Source organism: Hippocampus bargibanti, linkage group LG11, assembly GCF_051943395.1.
Source record: "Hippocampus bargibanti isolate YZ-2025 linkage group LG11, ASM5194339v1, whole genome shotgun sequence".
NCBI lineage: Eukaryota > Metazoa > Chordata > Actinopteri > Syngnathiformes > Syngnathidae > Hippocampus > Hippocampus bargibanti.
The window spans coordinates 18,577,284-18,604,306 of NC_142744.1; the positions used below are offsets into that span (position 1 = coordinate 18,577,284).

General features: G+C 42.1%; 3 protein-coding genes across 5 annotated transcripts; 2 read left to right on the forward strand and 1 right to left on the reverse strand.

The window, feature by feature from the left end:
* Nucleotides 1-2,025: 2,025 nt before the first annotated feature.
* LOC148891848 (ADP-ribosylation factor 1-like) lies at nucleotides 2,026-5,397 on the forward strand. Its single transcript, XM_089008036.1, has 5 exons — nucleotides 2,026-2,140; nucleotides 2,709-2,896; nucleotides 2,973-3,083; nucleotides 4,078-4,202; nucleotides 4,437-5,397. Exons 2-5 carry the CDS (start codon nucleotides 2,752-2,754, stop codon nucleotides 4,593-4,595), a joined length of 540 nt encoding a protein of 179 aa, XP_088864162.1. The 5' UTR covers nucleotides 2,026-2,140; nucleotides 2,709-2,751; the 3' UTR covers nucleotides 4,596-5,397.
* Nucleotides 5,398-10,571: 5,174 nt separating this feature from the next.
* Nucleotides 10,572-17,582, reverse strand: lg11h1orf35 (linkage group 11 C1orf35 homolog). Of its 3 annotated transcripts, none has more exons than XM_089009109.1 (9): nucleotides 17,447-17,582; nucleotides 16,902-17,006; nucleotides 15,832-15,979; nucleotides 15,689-15,734; nucleotides 15,517-15,599; nucleotides 15,127-15,199; nucleotides 13,911-13,990; nucleotides 13,431-13,544; nucleotides 10,580-12,206 (listed from the first exon to the last, which is right to left on the reverse strand). In XM_089009109.1, the coding sequence occupies exons 2-9, from the start codon at nucleotides 16,996-16,998 to the stop codon at nucleotides 11,951-11,953; spliced, it is 897 nt and encodes a 298-aa protein (XP_088865235.1). In that variant the 5' UTR covers nucleotides 16,999-17,006; nucleotides 17,447-17,582; the 3' UTR covers nucleotides 10,580-11,950. The 3 variants fall into 3 exon arrangements, with proteins under 3 accessions (XP_088865236.1, XP_088865235.1, XP_088865234.1); XM_089009108.1 differs by having other exon boundaries at nucleotides 17,327-17,460; XM_089009110.1 differs by lacking the exon at nucleotides 13,431-13,544 and having other exon boundaries at nucleotides 10,572-12,206; nucleotides 17,327-17,460.
* Nucleotides 17,478-26,851, forward strand: guk1a (guanylate kinase 1a). The gene is made up of 7 exons (XM_089009111.1): nucleotides 17,478-17,619; nucleotides 19,331-19,444; nucleotides 21,027-21,068; nucleotides 21,164-21,399; nucleotides 21,707-21,791; nucleotides 24,056-24,141; nucleotides 26,011-26,851. Exons 1-7 carry the CDS (start codon nucleotides 17,586-17,588, stop codon nucleotides 26,047-26,049), a joined length of 636 nt encoding a protein of 211 aa, XP_088865237.1. The 5' UTR covers nucleotides 17,478-17,585; the 3' UTR covers nucleotides 26,050-26,851.
* The last annotated feature ends 172 nt before the right edge of the window (nucleotides 26,852-27,023 follow it).

Sequence of the window (27,023 nt, forward strand, 5' to 3'; positions counted from 1 at the left end):
CTGGAGACGGCCCCTCCCGTCATCACGCACCTGGGTTCCCACAGCTGTTTGTCATTCCCTTGATTGTGCCTTCTGACTATATTTACCGATCGTGTAATACCGTCTCCGTCTGAGTATTCTGAAAGCCACCATTGCTACTTCCATGCCGTCAGGTCTGCCGTCACGATCACTCTCACTTACCTCTCCCTGCTGTCATTTTTGCATGCGTGCCTCAGTAAAGACTTTTGTTCACGAGTATCTGTCTCGCCGTGTATTTTGGATCCAACCTCCCCGCTTTCCTTTCGTCACTCAAGCCCTGCCCTCAAGCCCCAAGTGACGTGACAGTCACGGAGAGAACGATACACCCGTGCGCCACACAGCTCCCCACCCTCGCGTACGCACTCATGCGTCGTATTGGCGTTCGAACACCGATTGATGTTCAAGCGCCGAAGCAAGAATATCTCGAATATTTTGTTCGAACACCGATTTGTTCGAACACTGAGGCGTTCGAGAACCAAGGTACCACTGTACAGCAAAATACATTGACATGATGGAAGGACTGCTACAATGTGTCTTTTTCCGGTCAGGGGGCGGTCCTTTAGGGATGTCACGCACGGACTCGTCACCAACATTAAACAAGACTTCTTGAATATTCAGAGCGAGTCTTAAAACGTAAAATATAGCTATATGCGGTGGAATCTTATTAAAATACGCTCAGTAGTCATTTGAAGCCATTTTACAAATTATGGACACAACTTGTCCGGAGACGTCGGTTGTCCTTTAAGTCAGTATTCGTTCACTACTGTTTTGAGTGAGATTATTCAAAAAAATACTCAAAACAATGATTGAAAAGTAATGTTCTCCAATGTCAATCATTTTTGTTTCCAGGTAAAATACACCCACATGAATGACAACAATGCACCCAAATATGCTGAAAGAGATCTCGGGCGCGCTTGGCAGGGCCAAACACAAATTATGGTTTTAGGTTGGGGGGGGGGGGGGGATAGAGTAGTGTTATGACCCTTTTCTGTGTGGTCTGTCACCAGCTATTAACTCAACTGCCCTCCTGCTGCCCCCCCCCCCTGCTGGGGATAGCTGGCATAGTTGACCCTGGTTAAAATTCAACTGGCCCCTCAATGAGCTCCTTTTTCGATGACCTGCTTGGTTTAAAATAAAAAGGAAATGGATTGATTGCAATAAAAAAACACTCGTACTGATACTGCTGCTAAGGGATATATAAGGGATTGGTTTTATGCTGAATAATGCTGAGGAATAATAACTTATTTCTTATCCTTATTGTAATAATAATAATAATAATAATAATAATAATAATAATAATAATAATAATAATAATAATAATAATAATAATAATAATAACAATACACTTAATTTCAAAGCACCTTTCAAAACCTTTCTTTTTCGTGCGGGTGAGCAGCTGCAACCATTCGCGCCAGCATTCACTCTACCCGGAAGTTGTTATTTTTGTTATTTAATATTATTTATTCAGGTAAATATGTATTTCAAATATAGGAACACGAAACTATTCAATTTTGTTTTAAAATAACTTTGACCTCAGAGATAAGCATGTTTTTCCTCCAGACATCATAATTAATATTAATATTCTGAGACAGAGCGGCTCAGTGGCCAGTGGGTTGCGTGCCCATCTCACAGTTGTGGGTTCAATCCCTGCTTCGGTCTCCTTGCATGGAGCTTGCATGTTCTCCTCGGGCCTGCATGGGCCCACCTCATGTCAGGCCCTCCGGTTTCCTGACATCTTCCCAAAACATGAATGGCAGTCTGATTGAACATTCCAAATTTTCCCTAGGTCTGAGTGTGCCCTGCAATTGGCTGTCAGTCGGTTCAGGGTGTCTCCTGCCTACTGCCCGATGACGGCTGGGATATGCTCCAACACCCTCCGCAAACCGAGGATCGGAAAATGAAAACAATTAAAACAATTCTGAAACCGATTCTTTAGTCCTTTTTACGGCGAGTTGTAGTCTGCTAATTGAAGTGCCTTTTCTGACCACAAGAGGCGCTATGTCGTAGAAAGACAGCATGCAACGCGGAAGAGAAGCCGCGGCGGAAGTTGGGACGTGTTCATTGGTCGACATTTCCTGGAGGAAGAAAACGCCTTGAAGTCTCAAGTTCGCAAGATCCCCTTGTAAGTGCTCATCTGATAAACTACTTTATTCCTTCCCGCGCGTAGTGTTATTGCGAGTCGTGTTTTGTTAATAGCGGGCGGCAGCGATGATGACGAGCAATAGGAGTAAGTGCCGACGTTAACCAACGCAGGTTATTGAGAACTCACCGAACCGGTTGGCTCACTTTGCCGAAGTGTAACATCGGCTGTTTTCGGCAATTCGTTTAATTTCAACAGTCTATGTAAAAAGTGCCGTCAGGACAAAGTTTTCTGGTGACGTGCAATTTGATGTAGAGTTTATCATTTGTATATATTGTCTGCTTGCACCGAAAGCAAGCGGCTAATTTACCTGTAATTTGATATTCAACTAATTCTCAACACTAGTCGGTGCTTATTTCTTCCTATACGCCTAAGGGTGGTTTAAACGTTTTTGCTTCATTTGAATGTATTTGGATTTCAAGAAGTGCTCGTTATTTTTGCTTGATGTTATTTTTAATAGCGCATACCTTTTCTGTGACGTCACTCTAGCACCTGACGCAACCTGTCCATGTCAGTAGCTGTGTCGACAATGGGTTTTTTGTGTCTTCAGACAAGGCAAACGTACATTCCTGTCACCAGCAACAGTGGGAGCCATGGGAAATATATTTGAGAGCCTGTTCAAATTCTTGGGCAAGAAGGAAATGAGGATCCTCATGGTGGGCTTGGATGCGGCTGGCAAAACCACCATTTTGTACAAGCTCAAGCTCGGGGAAATTGTCACTACCATCCCAACAATAGGTAAATAGAAATTGGCATGTTTGTCAGTTTTCTGGGTGAGGACATTTACATGACCGTACATTCTTCTGCCTTGCAGGCTTTAATGTGGAGACGGTGGAATACAAGAGCATCAGCTTCACAGTGTGGGATGTCGGTGGCCAGGACAAGATTCGACCGTTGTGGCGTCATTACTTTCAGAACACACAAGGCATGTGTTAAGGCACCACGCTTCATCCCGCTGAAATGACACAAATATTATCTTGAGTGGATGCATTGCCATTTTAAAAATGTTGAAATCCCAAGCAGGGAGAAAAAAAATTGTCCTAACCATTGCTGGGCCAATTATATTCCATGAGTTGTGAGTGTTCAGTCCCTCTAAATAGTAATAATTGGCACCATAATTTAAAAATCTGAGGGGAGTCAATTTTGGATTTTTGAGCATGGCACTGTGTGCATCAGAATCAGGAAGCCTTTAATAGTCCCACAATGGGGAAATTTGCAATCTACAGCAGCAAATTTGAAAGGGGGGGGGCGTAGGCATTGAAAACAAAAATTGACATCCTGTACATTGGTCGTTTTAATGTTGTTCCCAGGAAACTAACATTTCATATTGGGATGGAGGAAGGCTGATTTTATTTGGCAATATTTGACTGGGCTTGCGCTGTTCCTTTGACCTCACACATCATTACTGGTAGACTTGTGCGAGTGTGTGTTTTCGATGTGTGTCAACAGAACCTCCGAAACTCCCCCTGAGTGGCTTACAATGAAATTTGAATGGACCTGAGTCAATTGTCAGTTTTGCGGTTTTTCTCGGCATCACTTAAGTGAACTTGCTGGTCTGAAAACAGGTGTCGTGATCTCATAAGTAACTGAATGCATTATTTGGCAGGAACAGTAAAAGGCCACCATGTTGGTTGAAAAGTTGGAGGGCGTGTTTCTAAAAAAGTAACGCTCTCTTTTCACAATATTATTTTTTAATTATCATTTAGCAGTAGTTGTTAGGTGAATGTGCTTGCACCCCAGCTTTTGGGAAATATTTTGACCGCAAATAATACACTAAGAATTCATTCATTCAATCAATGTTTTAATTTGTAACAATATCGGGTAATCATGAAGGAAAACACCTCTTCACTCAAGGTGCTCATGTGATGTGGCTTGATCATTGGTATGTGTAGCCCGCCTAAGGCGTGTTTCTGTCGCAGGTCTCATTTTTGTGGTGGACAGCAACGACCGAGATCGATGTGCCGAGGCTCGCGAGGAGCTTATGAGGATGTTGTCAGAGGACGAACTGAGTGGTGCTTTGCTTTTAGTTTTTGCCAACAAACAGGTTTGTCGTCTTCCTGAAAGAATTGCAATCTCGCGTCCGTTGACATGTGCGTTGTTCATACGTATTAAAACCCACTAAAATCTCACGAAAGGGAGTTAAAAGTCCAACATATATTCAGTACCCTGAAAGGGACGTGCATAAGCAAAAAGCAAAACGTCCATTTCCAACTGTGAATTTGTATTTGTCTTCCAAGCATTCTGATGACGTTTCTTCCTTCCGATGTGGCCTTGACAGGACCTGCCCAATGCCATGACGGCATCTGAGATCACAGAAAAGCTGGGCCTTCACACTCTGCGCGGCCGAGATTGGTTCATCCAGGCTACCTGCGCCACCAGTGGGGAAGGCCTCTACGAGGGACTCGATTGGTTGTCCAACAGGCTGAAAAACAACTAAGTCTCCCCATTAATTTTTACACTCTGCCTTTACTGAGCTGTTGTTACTGCAGACATACTGGACGATTACCTCGTTTGGCCAAAGCTGTATTTTATGTCATAGATTTTGGTAATGGGCCAGCTTGACTTATTTTTTTATGATCTGACTTTTTTGACTTTCGGTTGGGGTATTAATGAGGGAGGCATGGAATCAACTTTTCCCAGTAACCGTACGACCAATTGGCAAAAGAGATGCACTTGCTTTTGGCTATTTGCCAGAAAAGGCCGCTTTCCCATTTGGTAAACACTGGAATTTTTCATGCAATATATCTTATTGGGGGGCATTTTCTTTTTCTATTTTGTTTGTCTCAGGTCCACATTTGCCTTAAAGAGCATACACTAACTTAAACGATGCACAAGTTATCACGTTTGGCTTGCCCTGTACTGTATGCACTGTAACAGTACAATGTCGTGGCTGTCCTTGATGCCTTTTGGAAAGTGAGGCAAGGCTTTTCAACAGCAATAAAAATGAAAGGATATTTCTTCTGCATTTTTTTTGCTTTGCACATGGTTCTCGTTGTAAACAGAAACCTCTATCATGTTAAAATGTTGTCTCCTGTTTTTTTCCTCAATGTTACTGCACTGCTCTGAATATAGATGGGTGGGGGGGTGTTTTTGTGATTTCTAATTTTTTAAATGTTTGAGAAAATATATGGGTGTTCTGTTATAAACCATAATAAAACTAAATGGATTCAATGTACCTAAAATTGATTTTTCTTTATACTTGACTATGCAATAAAAATGGTTCGATGTTACAAAATTAACCATGAATGCATTTTTTTCTGGCCTCCAAGAAAAATAAATCAAAAGGAATAAACAAATGTATAGTTAAAATGTGTAAGAACCCACAGGTGACAATGGATGAAAAAGGAAGTGTATGCTTCCTGGTGTGTTTATGCGATGTACTCGAGATGAAGCACACCACTCAGCCTGGTGCCACAGAGCACACGAAAAAAAGCAAATAAATAGAGGCTTGGCTAGCTAACTTACTGTGTAGTTGCTTCTTTCAGCAGCAATCAATGCATCAAATCTTTTTATTTCATTTTTAATGATGCACAATACAAGCATCCTCTCCATGAGTCGTCACTTTACCGTGGTGGAGGGGTTTGTGTGTCCCAATGATCCTAGGAGCTAGGTTGTAAGCCCCAGACAGGGTGACCCATGGCAAACAGGTCCTGGGCGAGGGACCAGGCAAAGTATGACTCAGAAGATCCCATATGAAAAAAACAAATGGATTTGGTTTTCCCTTGCCCGGATGCGGGTCGCTGGTCCACGAGGTCGAAAAGGTCCGACTAGACATAGTTGGGCTTGCCTCCACACACAGCCTGGGTTTCGGGACCAGCCCTCTCGAGAGGGGTTGGACTCTCTTCCACTCTGGAGTTGCCCACGGTGAGAGGCGTAGAGCCGGTGTCGGCATACTTATTGCCCCCCTAGCTCGCCGCCTGTACGTTGGGATTCACCCCGGTAGACGAAAGGGTTGCTTCACTACGTCTTCGAGAGGGGGGGGCAGGTTCTGACTGTTGTCTGTGCATATGCACTAAACAGCAGTTCAGTGTACCCATCCTTTTTGGAGACCATAGGGGGTGTGCTGGAGAGCACTCCCCCTGGGGACTCCCTTGTTCTGCTGGGCGATTTTAATGCTCATGTAGGCAATGACAATGAGACCTGGAGGTGCATGATTGGGAGGAACACCGCCCCCCACCCCCCGATCACAACAGGAGTGGTGTTTTTTTATTGGACTTATGTGCTCGACACGGATTGTCTATAACAAACACTTTATTCAAACATAAGGGTATCCATATGTGCACGTGGCACCAGGACACCCTTGTCGCAGTTCAATGATTGACTTTATAGTTGTATCATCGGATTTGCGGCCTCATGTTTTGGACACTTCAGTGAAGGGAGGGGCAGAGCTGTCAACTGATCACCACCCGGTGGTGAGTAGGCTCCATTGGTGGGGGAAGATGCCAGTCCGACCAAGCAGACCCAAACGTGTTGTGAGAGTTTGTTGGGAACGTCTGGTAGAATCGCTGCTGTCCTCGACTCGAGACGTCGTGAACCGGTGGGCAGAGTACTTTGAAGACCTCCTCAACTCCACCAACACGCCTTCCTTGGAGGAAGCAGTGTCTGGGGACTCCGAGGTGGGCTCTCCGATCTCTGTGGCTGAAGTCACCGCGGTGGTTAAAAAGCTCCTCGGTGGCAAGGCCCCGGAGGTGGATGAGATCTGACCCGAGTTCCTAAAGGCTCTGGATGTTGTGGTGCTGTCCTGGTTGACACGCCTCTGCAACATTGCGTGGTCATCGGGGAGAGTGCCTCTGGATTCGAAGACCGGGGTGGTGGTCCCCCTTTTAAAGGGGGACTGGAGGGTGTGTTCCAACTACAGAGGGATCACACTCCTCAGCCTCCCTGGAAAGGTCTATTCAGGGGTTCTATAGGGGCGGGTCCATCGGAAAGTCAAGCCTCAGATTGAGGAGGAACAGTGTGGCTTTCGTCCCGGCCGCGGAACAGTGGACTAGCTCTAAACCCTCAGCAGGGTCCTCGAGGGTGCATGGGAATTCGCCCAACCAGTCTACATATGCTTTGTGGACTTGGAGAAAGCATTTGACCGTGTCCCTCGTGGAGTTCTGTGGAGGGTGCTTCGGGAGTATGGGGTACAGGAACGCCTGATGCGGGCCGTTCGGTCCCTATACGACCAATGTCAGTCTGGTTCGCATTGCCGGCAATAAGTCGGAATCGTTTCCAGTGAGGGTTGGGCTCCCCCAAGGCTGCCCTTTGTCACCGATTCTGTGCATAACCTTTATGGACAGAATTTCTAGGCGCATCCGAAGCATTGAAGGTTTCCGTTTTGGTAGCCTCAGTATAGCATCTCTGCTTTTTGCAGATGATGTGGTACTGTTGGGGCCTTCAAGTGGAGCTCTCCAATTCTCTCTTGAGCGTTTTGCAGCCGAATGTAAAGCGGCTGGGATGAGAATCAGCCCACAGGTCGACGGCGTCTGCTGTGATGCGGATTTTGTACCGATCTGTCGTGGTGAAGAAGGAGCTGAGCCAAAAAGCAAAGCTCTCAATCTACCGGTCGATCTACATCCCAACCCTCATCTATGGTCACAAGCTATGGGTTGTGTCTGAAAGAACGAGATCCCGGATCCAAGCAGTCGAAATGAGCTTCCTCCGTAGGGTGTCCGGGCTCTCCCTTAGCGATAAGGTGAGAAGCTCGGTCATCCGGGAGGGGCTCAAAGTCGAGCCGCTTCTCCTCCACATCGAGAGGAGCCAGATGAGGTGGCTTGGGCCCCAGGACGCCTCCCTGGTGAGGTGTTCCGAGCATGCCCCACTGGCAGGAGACCCGGGGACGACCCAGGACACGCTGGAGAGACTATGTCTCCCAGCTGGCCTGGGAACGCCTCGGGATCCGCCAGGACGAGCTAGAAGAAGTGGCTGGGGAGAGGGAAGTCTGGGCTTCCCTAGTAAAGCTGCTGCCCCCGCGACCCGACCCCGGATAAGCGGCAGAAGATGGATGGATGTATGGACAATACAGGCATGCCACATCAAACCTTCGACAGTTTCGGCCTTTCGGCTTTGCAGCACCTCTCGAGCTCCATCAAGGTGGATGGCAAGGATCTGTCGAGAGCCAATTTCAGGCCTTATTGGGGATGTTCAATCAGATTCAATTCTGAGCTCGAGCTGGCATTCCCAGTTGTCCTGAAGCCACCCCTTTGAAATCCTGGCCATTTGCTGAAGGGTGATTGTCCCGTTGATAGATGAGTCCGGTTTGAGGTCCGGAACTCTGGAGCAAGTTTTCATTGAGAATCTCTCTGTACATTGCTAGATTCAGCTTTCATTTTTTAATTGTGAGAGGCCGTGTAGAATTTTGTGGTAATTTTTTCTTTTTTATAGATGTCGCCCAAACCTAATTTATTATTTCAGTGAACTTTCTGGTTGCCTGACACATCTATCTTGTCTCGATTGACAAACAGCTAAAGAAAAAACTGAGGTGTCATAACTGCACTCATTAGGTAACCGAGCGGGAAAGCAATGTGCTGCCTATAGCTGTAGAACACTTCAATGTTAGGCCTGAAGCAGTGAGTGATCTGCCGCATGGACGCTGTGTAGGATAAAGGAGGGAATCGAGAAGGGCATTCTTGCAGGTTGATTAGGCTGCTATGGTTCATGCAACCATGCCTATAAAATGGAAGCGGTGGCAAAAGGGTGGGGAGGACAAGTCCATGGCTGCTCATAAGGAGGCTTTGTGTGGGCCGTCCTGTCCTGCTGCTCCACCAGCATGGTTTGTGTGTGGCACACTAATGCGTTTTAAAAAAGGGTTGGGGCATCTATTTTTTTCTTTCTCTCGATGAATTCTTTGCTCTTTTTTTATGCACCCCCATAGGTGCAGCGCCTCCTCATTCAGGGGCCCATACAAACACAAGGCCCTAATAGGAGCAGATATTGCAATGGCAGTGTACCCGTCAGAGGTGTGAATCTTCAAGGGATTAAGCGGTCTCTCGTTGCATTGGTGGGGGACAAGTTCCAAATCATCATTTCAAACGTTTTTCCCCATACAAGACTGGAAATGCTGCCACCCTACAAAAAAAGACATTTTTAATCTAAACATCACGCAACTACTCACTCTGGAACCACGGGACATAACAGAAATGGTTTGCAGAGAAGTTCTGCTCATTTCAGACGACATGCTTATTTGTTCATGCTCTTTTCTTTTTCGACTCATTTCTTTCCTTTCCTCTTCCTTTCATAACTTTTCTGCTGTGTTACTTCTGGGTAGAGTGAATGCTGGCGCGAATGGCTGCCGCTGCTCACCCGCACAAAAAAACAAAAACAAAAAAGTTCTTATCCCACGACTGTAAAGTGTCTGTTTTGAAAGGCGCTTAGAAATTAAATGTATTATTATTATTATTAATAATAATAATATAATATAATATATATATATATATATATATATATATATATATATATATATATATATATATATATATATATATGGATATCCAGTATATACAGTATACGTATACAAAAATGGTCAAGTAAAACTGCCGTCCCCTTGAAGCCGTCTGACACAGTTTAGGGAGCTTTTCTCCAGTCAGTTACACGGCAGTCATCAGACTTTCGAGTAGAGGATATTTAGCTGAGCATTAGCTTGGTAACAGCAGAAGTAATTTTTAACCGCAATAAAAGATATCCACGTCAAACTACTCCCCCTTAGAAGAATAGGAAGTCCAAGATGGCGCCCGAGTCATTCATCAAAGGAGAGCCTGTTCTGAGCGGTTGTTATGGCACAAATATGACAGCACCGTTTTTTGATTGGGAGGAATGTCGGTGCCATTTGACTGTAACCACTGGACAGCTCTGGGGTGATAATGGGCAGCATTTTCAGTCCCGCTTCGTTCAGCAAAAAAGTCGGTGCTGGTGGGACAGTCTTTGGCTGTATGGACGCATGGCTTGAGGAACCTACGATGAAAGAAAGGAGGATCGGCGCAGAGCGCCAATGCGTGTGTGGAACTGCCGCGATTTGGAATGTAAGCGGATTTACGTGGGACAGGAGATGCGAAACAATGTATTTCGTCAATGGATGTGACAGCTCTGTGTGCTTTAAACATTTAGCTTGTAGCAGACATTCACATTTCACCATAATGTCACTGATCCACTGGTGAAAAGGAAACTTTCATCCTCTCCTCTTTCATCTAGAACTGCTTCATACAACAAAGAGGGCACAGAAAGTGCTCAGGATTGAATGACTGTGTCTTTATGTTGTCATCTTATTTTGTTATTGTTTTTCTTTCTTTTGACTTCAAGATAGCACGGCCCCTATATTTTTTTTCTACTTTTTCCTTTCTTTGTCTTTCCATAACTTTGCTGCTATGAAATGTAAATTTCCCCGACTAATAAAGGCTCATCCAATCCAATACAATTCAAGAAAGATGGCACAAGACTGCTTGCTGTCATTTTCGGGTTCAATACAGTTCACTTAGCAATCTGCTTAGTAACATCCTTGCAGGCATATCATAAGAATGTCAATAAACTATGATCAAGAAAACCTGCTCAACTTTTAGAGGTGCTTTACATCATGGAGCTTGTTGGTGAACTCTGGACATTTTCACACTTGTCATTGAGTAGTGACTTGCTACCCCTTGGGCTAAACCATATTTAGGTTAGCATTTGCATGGCAAGAGTAAACCAAATGACCTCAACTGCATGATGAAAGTAAAATACCTTTCAACTACCCTAATTTCCGCTGAATAAGGCGCGCCCCCAATCAATGGTGTCTTTTCAAACTTTTTCCATAGATAAGGCGCACCTTCAATTCATGAAAATAAAAAAGTTTTACAAATATAATTTTTCCATCCATCCTGTGCAATTTTTTTTAAAGATGATACTAGTGCAGCGTGTTCTACCGGAGACAAATTCCTAGTGTGTTCTACATACTTGGCATAAAGATGATTCTGATTGCGATCCATTATTCGAACTGCTTATTTCTCATTAGGGTCGCGGGGGGTGCTGGAGCCTATCCCAGCCGTCTTTGGGCACTAGGCGGGGCACATCCTGAATTGGTTGCCGGCAAATTATATAAAATATCAAAAAGTTTTCCAAAGATGAGGAACACCACATTATAAGGAGTACAGGCTGGGGTTATGCACTACTTCCTTTACAGGAGGAAATTGAGTCCATGGCTGCCAACAATGGTTGCAAGACTTGGCTCAATATTACTTCACATATAAGGTGCACCTGCGTTTAAGGTGCAGGATCTTCTTTTGAAGAAAATGAAGGTTTTTGGGTGTGCCTTATGCACTGGAAAATACGGTACTCACCCTTTAGAGACATGCAACATAATAGGGGATTAGTCTCTCAGGACATTTTTGTGTTAGTCATCAGCCATTAGAGTGCTTTTGTTAGCATAAAACATGTCTGCTTCTGCTTGTAAAATGACTTTAAATTGTGCGATCAACAAATAAAACGAAGGAAGTTGTCTTCTATGTATGCAAAAAGATATATTTCCTGTTCTATGGCTAATGTTGCCTTTGAGGTTTCACGGGACCAAAAAGACTTGATTAGGAGTTAGTAATATGTCCAAGAAAAGTAACAAAACAACTAGAGGACAATTCTGAATAAGTACATAAAAGGTTTAATCATTGTGATTGTGGATTAAAAAAAACAAAGAAGAGGTAATAAATGACAAATCAACAAAAATGGCCCTTGAAACCTCCATTAGGTAAATGAGGTCTTCAGGAGCACTCAAGCTTTTCAAGAGCATCTTTATGAGTGAGTGAGTGAGTGAGAGGGCCGGATTGAGATAGGGTAAAGAGAAGGACATTAGCTGTCCGAGTCTGTGTCGTGGCGTTGCCTGTGGCTTTGTGCGGCACCGCCAGGGGCCGTCTTGTGGCCCGAGGGGTTACGGGGGACAGGGGACCCCCCGTCGGAGGAGTCTGTGTCGTGGCGCTGCTGTCGTTGAGGAGGGCGCGGGGGCTGTTGCTGTGACTTCGATCCTCCCCATGAATGGCTGTCATGGGGTCTGGCTCCACTCTGACTGTGGGATGATGGATTAGGATGGTGGTGGTCCTTTCGGGGCCTGAAGAGCAATAGAAAAGCCAATAATCAGATTGTGGCATCTCGTCCTTCTCTTGAATCACGTCGGCAGGCATTTTAGAACGAGAAGCATGCCGGTCACCTTCCAACAGAGTTGTGCGTGTCCCTATTAGTATCACATTCAGATGACTGTATTTTGTCAACCTCATTTTCTGGCCCATTTATATACAGATTAATATACAGAGAACCAAAAAAAAAAAAAAAACAATACAAATAGCAATTTATCTTAAAACGTTTCATCATTTCATGGCATTTTATTTTATCTCTACAAACTTAATTAGGATGATGCCTCACACCAAATAAAAATCTCAATGTTGCCTTGTCAAGACAACAATGCAAAAGAAACCATCAGCCTTGTTTTTCCAGATGACGAGACAAATTAGGGATGAATTGCAGTTTAATGACGCTTTAGCACCATGAGTTCCACTTTTTAATGTAATTACTGAGATAAATGAGTTTCTACAATATTCTGTGACTAGATCGATTTTTCCATACGCTTTATTCTTGCAATGATCGTGGGGGGTGCTGGAGCCTATACCAGCCGTCTCCAGCGAGTAGGCGGGGGACACCCTGAACCGGTTGCCAGGGCACACAAAGAAAAAAAACATCCGTGCTCGCTCTTATACTTGGGGTCAATTTTGAGCATTCAGTCAGCTAGACATCCATATTTTTGGAATGTGCAGGAAAACTGAGTACCCAGAGAAAACCCATGCAGGACATGCAAACTCCACATAGGGCATTAACCACTGGGCCACCTTGATGATTTTATATTATATTTACTTTTATTCAAAGATGATATACTTTTCTTTCACCTGATCTAAGATACACATGTCATCGCTCCTATCCTTTAGTAAACGAGTGTATACTTATTTTTTTCTGTTTAAACACATTGGTTTGATGGATTTGTTCTGCTTCTGAATAAAAATCCCCATTATAATAAAACACGTTTACGATTATTAATAAATGCCTGGCCCTTCTGCAGTTGAGTGAAATTCCCCTTTTTGGATTGTCTGTGGTTTATTGGAGAGCATCAGGCTCCAATCTCCACACTTCAACGGAGTGTGCGATGAAATGAGTGACGTCTTAGCGCCCTCTAGTGAATCATTCCTCATTATCACAAAAGCGTAGGAACGAAGAGCGGATTGGTGTAAACTGGATCTAAATCATGCACAAAATGTCCTAAAACTGTGCTCACTGTTCAACCAACCTCTTTCTGTCGTCATCTGAATCTGAAGAAGAGTCACTTCTATGCCTCTTCTTGTTCTTCTTCTTTTTCTTCTTTTTGCTCTTCTTTTCTTTCTTTTTCTTCTTGCTCTCCTGACTAAAATAATTCACCCAAAAAATAGTTAATAGTCCGACTGGGAATGTAAAAATGTTTTTATTTCCAGCAAAGTGGATTGGATGCCACGTGAGGCAAAAGCCGCAAATACAACGAGAGCCAACTTGCATTTCAGTCTGTCTGCCTTTCCGAAGATAACAAACGCTCAAAGCCGGCGTAAACACATGTTTATCACTGCGGTCAGTCTACAGCACCGTGCAATTCCACACTACAGCAAACACCAATGAAGATCATTGTGTGATTTTAATTTATTATTTTTTGTTACAGCAAGGAGAGTTTTTGATACAGGCTGTTTAGTACTCAGATTATGAAAGTGGAGCTAATGAAGTGGTATGTGTGCTTTCTTACCGTTGAGCTACCTCTTCTTTTACTGCACTCTCTGATGCCTTTTCAGTCGAAGTTTCAGGACGATTTGCAGTCTTGTGGTGCTGAAAGTGCCAAAAAGTAAAAGGACTTTTCTTATGTTTCATCAAGCGGTAGACAATAAAATCTCACGAATAAACAGTCAACACATATAGAAATGTATAATGTGGAAACAGTTTTAAAAGATGAATGTAACCCCTTTTAATTGAGGTACTCCAATTACTCAATTAATGGTTAATTTAATCTCTAATCACAAACATTTTCAGAAATAAGGAAAACTTTTAAAGGACAACCGACACCTCCGGACAAGTTGCGTCCATAATTTGTAAAATCACTTCCAATGACTTCTACAAAGCACATTTTACAAAGATTCCACCGCATATCTCTATATTTTACGTTTTAAGACTTGCGCTGAATATTCAGGAAGTCTTGTTTTCGAGTTGATGACGATTCCCGAAGTGACGTCACATTAGGAACGCACGCCCCTGACCGACAAAGCGTCACACAATGCATTTTGGGCAGTTTTTTTCATCTGAAAACACCATGTTGATCGCGAAATTAGAAGGAAAACTACATAAATAACGCGATGGTGAATTGTTGTGTGTCGCACCGAGACTACCAATTGCGTTAACACCATAAAGAAGGTGTAATTCCCAGCAGACAAATCAGCCCATTTCCAACGGAGCTTGACCACCATCTTGTGCATTTTCTGGGACGCTACATTGGAGTCCAGACGGCTCAAATTGATACGGAAGGACTTCTTTAATCGATTGCAAACATTTATGCTTTCCTCTTCAGAACTATTTGAATCATATTCATAACTGGATGAGTAACAAGAGAGCATCTTCTCCGAATCTGAACTATCTGAAGCCATTGTTTTGATTCTGGAGCAAGGCAGTGTGTGACCAATAGTGACGTCACGAACAAGGCGGCGGGACTTTCTGAATCTCCCCAGTTCCGACCTCATTTTGTGGCAGTTTTGGGACACTTAAAGTCATATTTATTGGTGTTTTGCATTTGACTAAAAATATCATCCTGCGTGTTTTGGGTATTTTAGATGCTATAAAACGTTTTTCTGATGTCAGTTAGGAAATAAAAAAATGGTGTCGGTTGTCCTTTCAGTCAACCAGAGCCACAGAACATGCTGTGTTAAAGATTTAGAGTGTTGCACTGCAAATCAAACGTTTGTATTTGGGTTTACCGTAAAAACTGGAAGGCCCATTTTAACAGCCTCCTTTTCCTTTTGGGTGAGAACCATTTTGCGTGAGCCAACGCTGTAAATAAAAGCAAACAAACTTGAGAGAAGAACAACCCAGCTCTCATCTGCAATCAGCTACTTGTTGATGCTGAATGTCAAGAGGATTGTTAATTGGCCGCAAATACTGTTCAACTGAAGAGTGGCTTGAACATTATATTTTTTCAGTGCATTATGAATTGATAAAGAAAGCAGAACATCTCGTTCAATAAGTAGTAGTTTGATTTGCATTTTTGAAAAGAATGTATTAAATTTACATAATACTCCTGAAGATATTTTCAAAAAAAAGACAACAAACAAAAAAAAAAAACAGAAAAATACATGTAAAATAAACACCTGGAGCTTCCCAATCCTGAGAGTCGATCCACATTTTTTTCTTCACCATCATCATCTTCTCTTCTACACATATCTGCCAAGTCCTGTGGGAATGTGGGCCATTTGGGCTCATGGATTGCTTCAAAATGGCTAAAATCTTTGGAGTGAAAGAAAACTGGATGGAATACAGTACCTCTTTTGTCAGTCCAGTGGGTTGTCTCTTTATAACCTTATGACCTCTTGATTGACAGGAACAATCAATTGCATATAACATTTTTAGACATTGGATTGATTATTTTACCCATTGCGGTAACATATTTTGGGTGGCAAACTTACAATGCAGCCATCAATGCATCATGTTCTGCAGCCTTTACAGCAGCGAGCTCCTCCTCTTTAGTTCGGGTGCGACCAGTTTTATCTTTAGCGTACCATGTCAGATCTTTGCCTTTTTGCCATCGACCAACTGGAGCCATGAGAGAATTTCCTGCAAGAAAGAACAAAAACAGAAGACAGTGAAAATGACTTTCCAGATAAGAAATACAGTGTTCTTGGTTCTGTTCCTTCATTTGCAACATAATTCACATTTGTGCAGAAATCAAAAACACTATAGATCATCACCAACGTTTGTTCATGCATTGCCGGTAGTTAAGTCATATGTACATTTAATAAGCACATCAGTGATGACCAAAATTGTGTGGCTTGGAGCTCAGGGTGCCATGGGAAGTTATTTAATTTAATTCCATTTTTTTGCAAATGTCCCCATTGTGGCACGAATAAAGGTTTTCTGATTATGAATTTGAACGAAAATTATTACTCACAATGAAATATATATTTCTTGATGTCTATATGCCGGCGATGCGTGGCAGTCGGCAAAATGATGTAATTATTTTCCGTCAGATGAGGTGAAGTTAAGTAACCCTTTCTATTTCCATCTTTTGCCATTCATACGACAGAATTATGAACTTTCTCGCAAGGGTCTGGTACATTAATATGTTTAGCCGCGGCGCACACCACAAGTTCGTTTTATTATTACGATGCAGTAAAAGCCAAATGGTGTATTCTCCAATTTATTGACGTTAATGCAGTACTCGCAAACACGGTGGCCTTCCACGTAGCCCCCGCATGTTGACCCAGTTGAAGGGGGGCTCAAGTAGCAGAAGGGCTACGTGGTTCAACCCAGGGTGGGCGATGAATTGGACTTAAGTTGCGCACAGCACCGATCCAAAATAGATATCAAATATTCAAGAACCCGCACGATGAAGGACACAGCAGGGAAAGGTAAGAAAATGCGGCACGACACGTCACGACGGCACGAAACTGCGTTAATGAAATTATTAGCTCCTGTCTGACCATTCGTTCTTGGGAGCGAAAACACGTGAGCATTTAGCATTGCTTTGCATACTTACCCAGATAATTCTCTCGGTGCTTATCCACCTTCACGTCATCCCAGTTGAACTGGTCCTGACCTCCACGAGACCCCCCAGCCCTCGAAGAACCGAACATTTTCTTCGCTTTTATTAAAAAAAAAGAGAAGAAATACAGCAAGTTAGCTTACGCAACACACAAGCGGTCTCTGTCGTTCTCACATCCGGGGAATTCCCTAACGACTTTCATTGGGTATACAGCACTGTACGGATTTATCACTCGTGGGATATAACTAGACTTTGTATACAGTTAAACATGCTGTAACTATGGACAAATATTTAGATAAATTAACCTAAAGTGGTATCGCAATATGGATGGGGAAAAACTGACGTCACACGATCGCTCAATATTTCTTTCTCAGTGGGTTTCAGGGCCTTAAATGTATTAATTAAAACCGTTTACGCACCTTAGACTTTTGGGATTACAAAACAAAAGAATACTGTAATGTTGATTTCGTGGCATATATATATATATATATATATATATATATATGCGTGTGCTGTCGCTCATCTGCTTGTTTACTCACTCCGTCGCGTGGCGATGACGTTGTTGTACGACACACACGCAAAATGTCTCGGAACGAAGGAGCCCTGCCCGTGCCTGAGCCCGAGGACGACCACAATCTATCAGGGCGTCCTCGCAAAGTGACGTCCAAGTAACCGCCAATGTATATGAGATATTTCGCCAGGCTTTACGCAGGTAGGAATAGCAAACATGTTTATTTGTTCCCTGTCTCTCTTGCTCTCAGCTGTGTGGCAACGGCTGCCATAGAGATGCTGCGTTGTTTTTTTTTGTCAAGACTCATTTAATAATCGCTTGCGGGACACTTGCGGCTGTTGTCTTTAGCTCAGAAGTCGCATAATGTGGCTCGGTTTATTACTCGTTTAGATGAGTACAGTGCTGTTCTCATCTTATACTTTGAATGCTTATGAAACCATGTAAAAATGAGTCACTACAATCGTGGAAAACATGATTTTCATCCGGGTGCCAGTTTTGCAGGCAGAGCAACCAAACGCATTTTTATTGAGCTTTATGTTACACGATTACCACGATGCATTTCCACATCTGGCTAAAATGCATTTTATTGCATTTTAGCCAGGCAGGGAATTGAATATCACTCCGTGTACAGTATACAATGCAACGTGTATGGCTGTATTTACAGTAGACAGTAAGTGTCGGTTCTTGGCCACCCATTGCCAATAAATCTCACATGATTTGCTTCCAGTGAGAGTCAGATGGAATTGATGAAGTCAGATATCTAATTTGCTGTCATGCTGCTCAAGATATAAGTGCTCTGTGTTGAATTGCGGGTCTGTCAGAGGCTGTGTGGTAGTAGTCATGAATGAAATAAATGACAGCCACCTGAGTATCACATAACCACTTTTGCCTAAAAATTTACAGATTAATAATCGTGCACTTTGGGTTACATAATCAAATTAGAAATTTCAATTCGGGAACATTATTATAGCCAAGTAAAATAGATTGACACTTCAGGTCTAAGTGTGCTTGTCCGATTAAATGCCAAATTTCAATTGAATCTGGTTTCCATGTTGTTTTCCAGTTACACATACGCAAACAACACACATTGACATTTGTGTTGTTTGGGCAGAAGCGGTTATTTGTTGTATTGAAAATATCTCCAGTGTGTTTTTTCATTTATGTATTGTGAAAATAATTACTCTCTAAAATGAAAAGAAATTGCTGCCTTTAAATCTGGTCTTTACTGGAGAACAGCAAAAATGCAACATTGTGGCTAAACTGTTTCAATCCCACATGACAATTGTTTATGGGTTTAAGACTATGTAAAATCCCATTTGACTGTATGTAGTGGTTTTGAAATAGACACAAGGATCATCAATGCTGCAAGGAAAAAAGGAAGTCTCTGGCCCTTTAAGTGAAGAGACAATGGAAAAGGACACTCTTGTCATTTGCACCTGCAAACACAACAACCAGTTTACAGCAGGATCACATGGAGACAAGAAGGCTATTAACTACCTTTTCCCCCTTGAACTGCTACGCCTTTAGGAGTTTTCTGCATGTCAGCGATGACATTTGTGACCAAGGTGTCATCCTGCGTCCTTGTTGTATGTGGTGGTTTAAAACCTCTGTGGTAATGTCAATCTCACTTCCTGATTGCTCTGGTTTACTTTAATTTTAAACCAGCAAATTATTTTCAAAGTGCATCACATAGTCTGGTATGCCTATACCTGTATAGCTCTACACTGTATACTCCTCAAGGGTGCTATCTTGATTGCCTGTTTTGTTAAAAGCCTCGTTAGTCAGCCTGGAAAGTTGCAGTGTTCTTTTCAGTCAAACTCGTGAGTCACTTTCTAAAATTCCAGTGTGTTACCCGTGACCCAAGACCTCTTACATTCTCCCTCCTGTCTTTTTTTTTATTTTTTTTTTTTAGCTATGGCTGGACCAAGGCCCGTGGTGCTGAGTGGCCCTTCCGGGGCGGGTAAAAGCACTCTGCTCAAGAAACTCATGAAAGAATACAATGGAGTCTTTGGCTTCAGCGTCTCACGTGAGTTTATGGTTTTGCTTTTAATTTACAAAGAAAAAAAATACAGAACCATAAACTGTGATGATGGTGTAGTCAGCCATAAAGTATGCTATTACAATGTAAAACATTTATAAGTACAGTAAAGTCTCGTTATATCGATATTCAAGGGAGTCCGAAAAAATATCGATATAACCGGGACTATCGATATATCCGACCCTGTTTGCATGTAATTTTCTCCGTGCGTGCATAGAAATAGTATCCATATAACCGGGACTATCGATATATCCGATATCAATATAATGAGACTTTACTGTAATTGTATGTTTCCTTATTTCAGAATGGTAACCTGAGTTTTGACTTTTAATCTCTGCTCAATGGGTGTATTTTTTCAATTCAATTTAGTTTGACAAACAAAAATACAAAATTGAAAGTCACTCCATTTTTTGGACTATAGTGTGTACCCAAAAGCCTTGATTTTCTTCAAAAGATGTCCTTGCACCTTATAGACTGGTACGCCTTACATGTGAAGTAATATTGAGCTAGAACAGGTCTCCCGACTACCATCAGTTGCTATCGACTCAATTTCCCCCTGTGGTAGTGTACGTTCCATACTGATATAGTACACAAAACGTAGCGCCTTAGAATGTTGTGTGCCTTATATATGGAAAACTTTTTTAAACATGTCATTCATTGAAGGTGCACCTTATAGTCAGTTGTGCCTTATACATGGAAAATAATTGAAAACAGACCATTCATTCAGGGTGCGCCTTATAATCCAGAAAAGATGGTATATTTTGCTGCTGCACACATAGAGTGCAAATGGTGATCACATGAAATAAATATAAATAAATAATAAGGACAAACTTTTGTCATTCATTATTTTGTCTATATTTGTCATTTAATAAAATCTTTGCTTCAGGTCACTGGGTTTAACCAGCAAAAAAAAGATGCTCAATTTTAGAAAGTTGCCACTCAAACGAAGTCATTGATTTGCAAAACTGGTCCACAAAGAAAAAAAAGAGCCTTGTAGTCCATTTGCCATTTGTTTCAAATAAGTCCAGTTTGAAGGATGGTCGTGTCTCACACAAAGGAAGCACACATCATGTTGCATGTTGATTAAAATCAATTTTAAATCAGCTTTAATTGTGGGCAGAGCTAGGGAGGAATGATGAGGCTAGTTGCGCAGTAGTCGAAGTGGCATCCCTGAGTGTGAAAAAATAGGGAGCACCCTTGAAGAAACTCAAAGCAGTGACTTTATTTTCACTTTTAAAGGTAGCACTTCATCACCTGTTTGTAAAAGCTTGGCCAAAACAAACATGCGAATCAAACCTCTGAAGATGGAGGACACTGATTCACGGTGGCGACCCCTTGAAGGGAAAAGCCAAAAGGACAAGAAGAAGACTTCATCACCTGTTTGCTGAATTATACTTAATATAAACCGCCATGCAATAAACCAGTTTTTTTTCTTCTACTCAACTGTCACTGAAGGCTCCTTTGGCACAGAGCCTTCGTTTACAACAATAGAAATTCAAACCCTCGCACCCATTGTCTTTGTTGAGGGTCCTGATCCATAATCAGAACATATTTGGACTTCCTCCCTCAGATACAACAAGGAACCCACGGCCTGGGGAAGAGAATGGCAAAGGTACATTCTATTTTATCTTCTTTGGGATACTTAACATAATAATTATCATCATCTTGGTCGTAATCATCATGTGTCTTCCCTTTCTCATCTTCCAGATTACCATTATGTCACACGGGAAGCCATGCAAACTGCCATCGATAAAGGCGAATTCATTGAGAGTGCAGAGTTTTCCGGCAACATGTACGGGACGAGCAGAGCCGCAGTGCAGGCCGTCAAGGCACGCAACCTCATCTGCATTCTAGACATCGACATGCAAGGGGTGAAGAATATCAAGAAGACCGACCTCAATCCCATATACATCTCCATCCAGCCTCCGTCTTTGGATGTGCTGGTGAGAAAAAGACTAGACTATACAAGAATTCCTCGGTTTACTCAACTCAGTTGTATCCAAAAAAAATCTGTACACTGAACAATGTGACAGAGGCATGAATCACTGTTTGAAAGTGCTCTTGAGAAGGGAGAGGCTTCACCGTAGCCAGCAACTCAAAACTGAAAGAACAATCCCCGAATCATATTTTTATGTTTCACTAATAAAGTGGCCCAAGAATGTGCGTATGCACTGGTTAGTTTCAGTATGTCCAACAATGTGAAGAACCACTGATTTCGCAATAAACTTGTTGTTCTTGTCATACTTTCAGGAAGCCCGTCTGAGAGCCAGGAAAACAGAGTCAGAAGAGAGCCTGCAGAGGCGCTTGAATGCCGCTAAGGTGGACATGGAGTTGAGTAAGTTCTTTTTTTTTTTAATTTTGTTCCATACAAATAGATAGCTTAAAATGTAGCCACAAGGGGGCACAAGCCAGTGTCTTGTTGTGCCGGTCCCAAGCCCGGATAAATACAGAGGGTTGTGTCAGGAAGGGCATCCGACGTAAAAAAAATTGCCAAAACAAATATGCGAATCAAACATCTGATGTGCAGAGTTGTACTAACTACAGAGGAATAAAGTTGATGAGCTATTCAATGAAACTCTGGGAAAGAGTAGTTGAAGCAAGACTAAGAGCAGAAGTGAACATTTGTGAGCAGCAGTATGGCTTCATGCCAAAAAAGAGTACGACAGATGCTTTAAGAATGCTGATACAGAAGTACAGAGAAGGTCAGAAGGAATTGCATTGTGTCTTTGTAGATCTGGAGAAAGCTTATGACAGGGTGCCCAGAGAAGAGCTGTGGCATTGCATGAGGAAGTCTGGAGTGACGGAAAAGTATGTCAGAGCGGTGCAAGACGTGTATCATGACTGTCGGACAGTTGTGAGGTGTGCTGTCGGTGTGACTGAGGAATTCAAGGTGGAGGTGGGATTCCAGCAGGGGTCAGCTCTGAGCCCCTTCTTGTTTGCTATGGTGATGGACAGGCTGACAGACGATGTTACACAAGAATCTCCTTGGACCATGATGTTTGCAGATGACATTGTGATCTGTAGCGAGAACAGGGAACAGGTGGCGGAGAAACTAGAGCTGTGGAGATATGTCCTGGAAAGGAGAGGAATGAAGATCAGTCGCAGCAAGACGGAATATATGTGTGTGAATGAGGGATCCAAGTGCAAACGTGTGTGAATGAGGGATCCAAGTGCAGGGAGAAGAGATAAAGAAGGTGGAGGATTTTAAGTACTTGGGGTCAACTGTCCAGAGCAATGGAGAATGTGGAAAAGAGGTGAAGAAGCATGTCCAGGCAGGCTGGAGAAAAATGTCAGGTGTGATGTGTGATAGAAGGGTTTCAGCTAGGATGAAAGGAAAAGTGTATAAAACCGTGGTGAGACCAGCCATGATGTTTGGACTGGAGACAGTGCCACTGAAGAAAAGACAGGAAGCAGAGCTGAAGGTGTTGAGGTTTTTTTGGGAGTGACCAGGTTGGATAGGATCAGGAATGAGTATATCGGACGGACAACTCATAATAGAGGCTTTGGAGAGAAAGTCGGAGAGGCCACACTGAGATGGTTTGGACATGTCCAGAGGAGAGAGAGTGACTATATAGGGAGAAGGATGCTGAGTCTTGAACTGCCAGGCAGGAGACCGAGAGGAAGACCGAAGAGGAGTGGGGCAACAGGGAGTGGTCCCCTGCCCCCCCCCCCAACCTGAGAGTAGGGACCTATCATAGCTGTGTCCGGCGTCACCATGTCTGGACATTAGGGATATATAAATGGGGCCGATACGACCAGTCAGACTTTAGTTCGCTGACGAAGCCTCTTGGATAGGAGGCGAAACGTCCGAAACCTTCACTTTTGTACAGATGACGGCTGAAGAAACCTTCTCATCGATGGACCACTCCTGTACGACTGAGAGCTTACACAGACCGACCGAAGAGGAGGTTTTTGGATGTTGTCAAAGAGGACATGAAGGTAGCTGGTGTGAGAGAAGAGGATGCACAAAACAGGGTTAGATGGAGGACACTGATTTGCTGTGGCGACCCCTGAAGGGAAAAGCCGAAAGGAAAAGAAGAGGAGAAGACAAATAGATAGCTTAAAAAACAAAGGGAACACAGCACACAATAACTCTTCCCTGTTACCTGGGGAGTGAATGACAAATGTGACCTCCCGTTCCTAACCAGATGCCTGAATAGCCTTTATTAGTCTAGCAGTGGAGAAATTTACATTTCACAGCAGCAATGAAAGGAATAAAATAAGTAGAAAAACAAAGTACATGAGCTGCTGGAAAGGCAGCCACTCTTGTTGCTCCATCTTGAAGTCAAAAGAACAAAAAAAAATACTAAATAACAAATAATATGCCAACACAAAGACACAGAGTCATTCATTCGTAATGCACTTTCTGTACCCTCTTTGTTGCTTTATTGTGCCCTCTTTGTTACATAAAGCAGTTCTAGATGAAAGAGGAGAGGATCAATGTGTCATTTTCACCATGCCTGCCACAGTCATTGGTAGCAAGAATAATTATTGAATTATTGAAAACCCGTCTTTCATTATTGCGATCTGTGGTCCTTGTCGAAGACCCCAATTTTCAGAACCCAAAAATGACATGAGTGTTGTTGTACTCCTGCGCAGGTAAACAGCCCGACATGTTTGACGTCATCATCGTCAACGACAACTTGGAAGATGCTTATGGGAACTTAAAAGATGCTCTTCTTGAGGTGATCTTAACTGAGATTGAGTTTGACAGCCATGGCGTCCCACTCAACACTGTTTCCTTCTGTCATGAACTCGCAAGCAAAGTTATGAACGTAGCAGTTTGACTTTCCGTTGTCAAGCAGGTGTAAGAATACGTAAAATTATCATGAGTGTCACTTTGAAACAGGTTGTACTGGTGGTTCTTTACTACTTTAGTGTCTATTTATAGTTACTGGGAATACATCATTTTTCAGTTTATTTATGTGTGACCTTGTGTTGGAGATTATGATGGAATTATTACATTATTTTATTATTAGATAGCAAGAGCCACACAGACAAATACACATTTAAATATATCTATGCCTACCTTTGTGTTAACAAAAAAAAAGTTATATATATATATATATAATATACATAATATATATATATATATATATATGTATATATATATATATGTGTGTGTGTGTGTGTGTGTGTGTGTGTGTGTGTGTGTGTGTGTGTGTATATATCAGAATCAGAATCAGAATACCTTTATTCGTCCCGCAATGGGGAAATTTGCAGTCCACAGCAGCAATTGAAGAGGGATGGGGTTGGGGTGGGAGTGAAAGGATAGAAAACAAGATATTCTAAGCATAACAAAATAAAAATGTCAACTGTATACTGTGCAAATGTAGATGTGCAAAAACCGTTCTATAAACAAGACTGTACATAGTGCAGAATCAAGAGATGCATTTAGATATATTGCAACAACCCATATTTACAAGTGACCAGTTTTTTTTTGTTTTTTTTTTTTCACATGTGATCATTGGGAATTGTGAAGCCTGACAGCAGTCGGTAGGAACGAGCGGCGGTACCTCTCCTTCTTGCAGCGCGGGTGTAATAGTCTCTGGCTAAAGGAGCTACCCAGAGCTGTCAGGATGGGCAGGAGGGGGTGGGAGGGGCTGTCCGTCATAGCTTTTAGTTTAGCTAGCGTCCGTCTGTTGCCCACCTCCTCTAGAGAGTCCAGCGAGCAGCCCACGACAGAACTGGCCCGCTTGACAAAGCGCTCCAGTCTTTTTCTGTCCCGGGTGGTGATGCTGCCTGACCAGCAGACAATGCCATAGTGGATGGCTGATGCCACCACAGAGTCATAGAAAGTCTTTAGGAGTGACCCCTGAACTCCTATATATGTGTGTGTGTGTGTATATATATGTGTGTGTGTGTGTGTGTATATATATATATATATATATATATATATATATATATATATATATATATATATATATATATATATATATATATATATATATATATATATATATATATGTGTGTATATATGTGTGTGTGTGTGTGTGTGTGTGTATATATATATATATATGTATGTATGTATGTATGTGTGTGTGTGTATGTGTATATGTATATATGTGTATATATATATGTGTGTGTGTGGTGTGTGTGTGTGTGTGTGTGTGTGTGTGTGTGTGTGTGTGTGTGTGTGTGTGTGTGTGTGTGTGTGTGTGTGTGTGTGTATATATAAACTTGCAAATGCTACCAGCCAAAATTGTGATTGTGCAATTGTTCGGCTTCTATTTTTCTATTGTGAACACAAAGTTAGGCATAGATATGTTTAAATATGTATTCTTGGATGTTACTTTCTATCAATACGTAGTTGATTGGATGCTACATTCCACATTCAATAATTGTGCAGCAGTTTTAATTTTTGGGCTCAAGTCGCTGTTTTACTTTAGCTTGAGTGATCAATTTAATTCATGACTAACGACTGCAATGTAATTTAAAACATATTTTATGTTATTGATAAAATACACCATCTTAAATTTTTCGTCACAATAAGTCTACTGAACCTTAATTGGATTATTGTGTAAAATACAATTTGTTTTCCCTTCTTCCTTCAGGAAATCAACATGGTCAAGAAAATCAACATGTCTTTGTAGGAGAAAAGGCAATACAAAATATTGTTCACTTCTTTAAAAAGACCTCATTGTGAACATTCCACCCTACCCCAAAAATGTAGTCTAGAAAAGCTTCCTGACCACATTGTCCAAAAAAACATAGGTTTACATGTGTGTTTAGACTGTTTTTTATAACTAGTTTTGTTTTTTTAAATGACATGAGTTGTCTTTTTTTTAATCCTTATTTACATGTACGTCTATTCTAGAAACTTTGCTACGTGTTATAATCTGACCCTGATAGGATAGGTGGCAAACTGTCTGCAGTCACCAACAGTTTTTCTCTACCACGGACGTACCTGAACTCATTCTGATATGTTGACAAACTGGTCTATCAAGCTTACTGAGATGTGATAACCTTTATTCGCCTTACATTGGAGAATTTCCACTTTCATAGCAGCAAAGTATCCACCGGAAAATACAGGAATTGAACAGGCTGTTTGTCCTTGTGCCATTGTGCTGTGTGTGATTAATCAGTGTGAAATCTTGTGCAGATCAAAAAAAAACAACACTAAACCAAACACACCCATTTAATTGCGCAAGTCAACTGAAGGCGTATTTGTATTCCATTTCATAGTGTTTTAATTTGTACTAACTTTGATGTATTCAGATTAAGTCCAATGTCATCATAGGCTAGAATGTATGACAAATATGGCCGAGTGATCATGTCAGGTGTTTTTTAAGGGGGTTGGAGGGGGGCTGTGTGTATTTTACCTGTATTTAAACTGATTCCTGTTGTGGAATGGTGTCAATTCTCCCACAAGAAAATATATTTCTTTTTTAAGTCTCTTGAAATCATTTATTTTTGTGTGTGTATCTGGGTCAAAATATGGATGTAAACTAATTTTCACAAATGTACATAATTTTGGGCGGATATGCCTTTCACAGCAAGGCATATTAAATTGAACAAGAAGTCTGCCGTTTTGGTTTGAAACCGCCCTTTATAGAGCTTATAGTTT

Excerpts from the sequence above, each read along its gene's own strand:
- LOC148891848 (XM_089008036.1), top strand. The coding sequence starts at position 2,752 with ATGGGAAATATATTTGAGAGCCTGTTCAAATTCTTGGGCAAGAAGGAA. Across the intron at positions 2,897-2,972 it reads CACTACCATCCCAACAATAG|GCTTTAATGTGGAGACGGTG; the intron begins GTAAATAGAAAT and ends TCTGCCTTGCAG. Across the intron at positions 4,203-4,436 it reads TAGTTTTTGCCAACAAACAG|GACCTGCCCAATGCCATGAC; the intron begins GTTTGTCGTCTT and ends TGGCCTTGACAG.
- lg11h1orf35 (XM_089009109.1), bottom strand. The coding sequence starts at position 16,998 with ATGTTCGGTTCTTCGAGGGCTGGGGGGTCTCGTGGAGGTCAGGACCAG. Across the intron at positions 15,735-15,831 it reads GATGCATTGATGGCTGCATT|AGGTCATAAGGTTATAAAGA; the intron begins GTAAGTTTGCCA and ends CTGTCAATCAAG. Across the intron at positions 15,200-15,516 it reads TCAGGATTGGGAAGCTCCAG|CGTTGGCTCACGCAAAATGG; the intron begins GTGTTTATTTTA and ends TTTTATTTACAG.
- guk1a (XM_089009111.1), top strand. The coding sequence starts at position 17,586 with ATGTATATGAGATATTTCGCCAGGCTTTACGCAG. Across the intron at positions 19,445-21,026 it reads CTTTGGCTTCAGCGTCTCAC|ATACAACAAGGAACCCACGG; the intron begins GTGAGTTTATGG and ends TTCCTCCCTCAG. Across the intron at positions 21,069-21,163 it reads TGGGGAAGAGAATGGCAAAG|ATTACCATTATGTCACACGG; the intron begins GTACATTCTATT and ends CTCATCTTCCAG.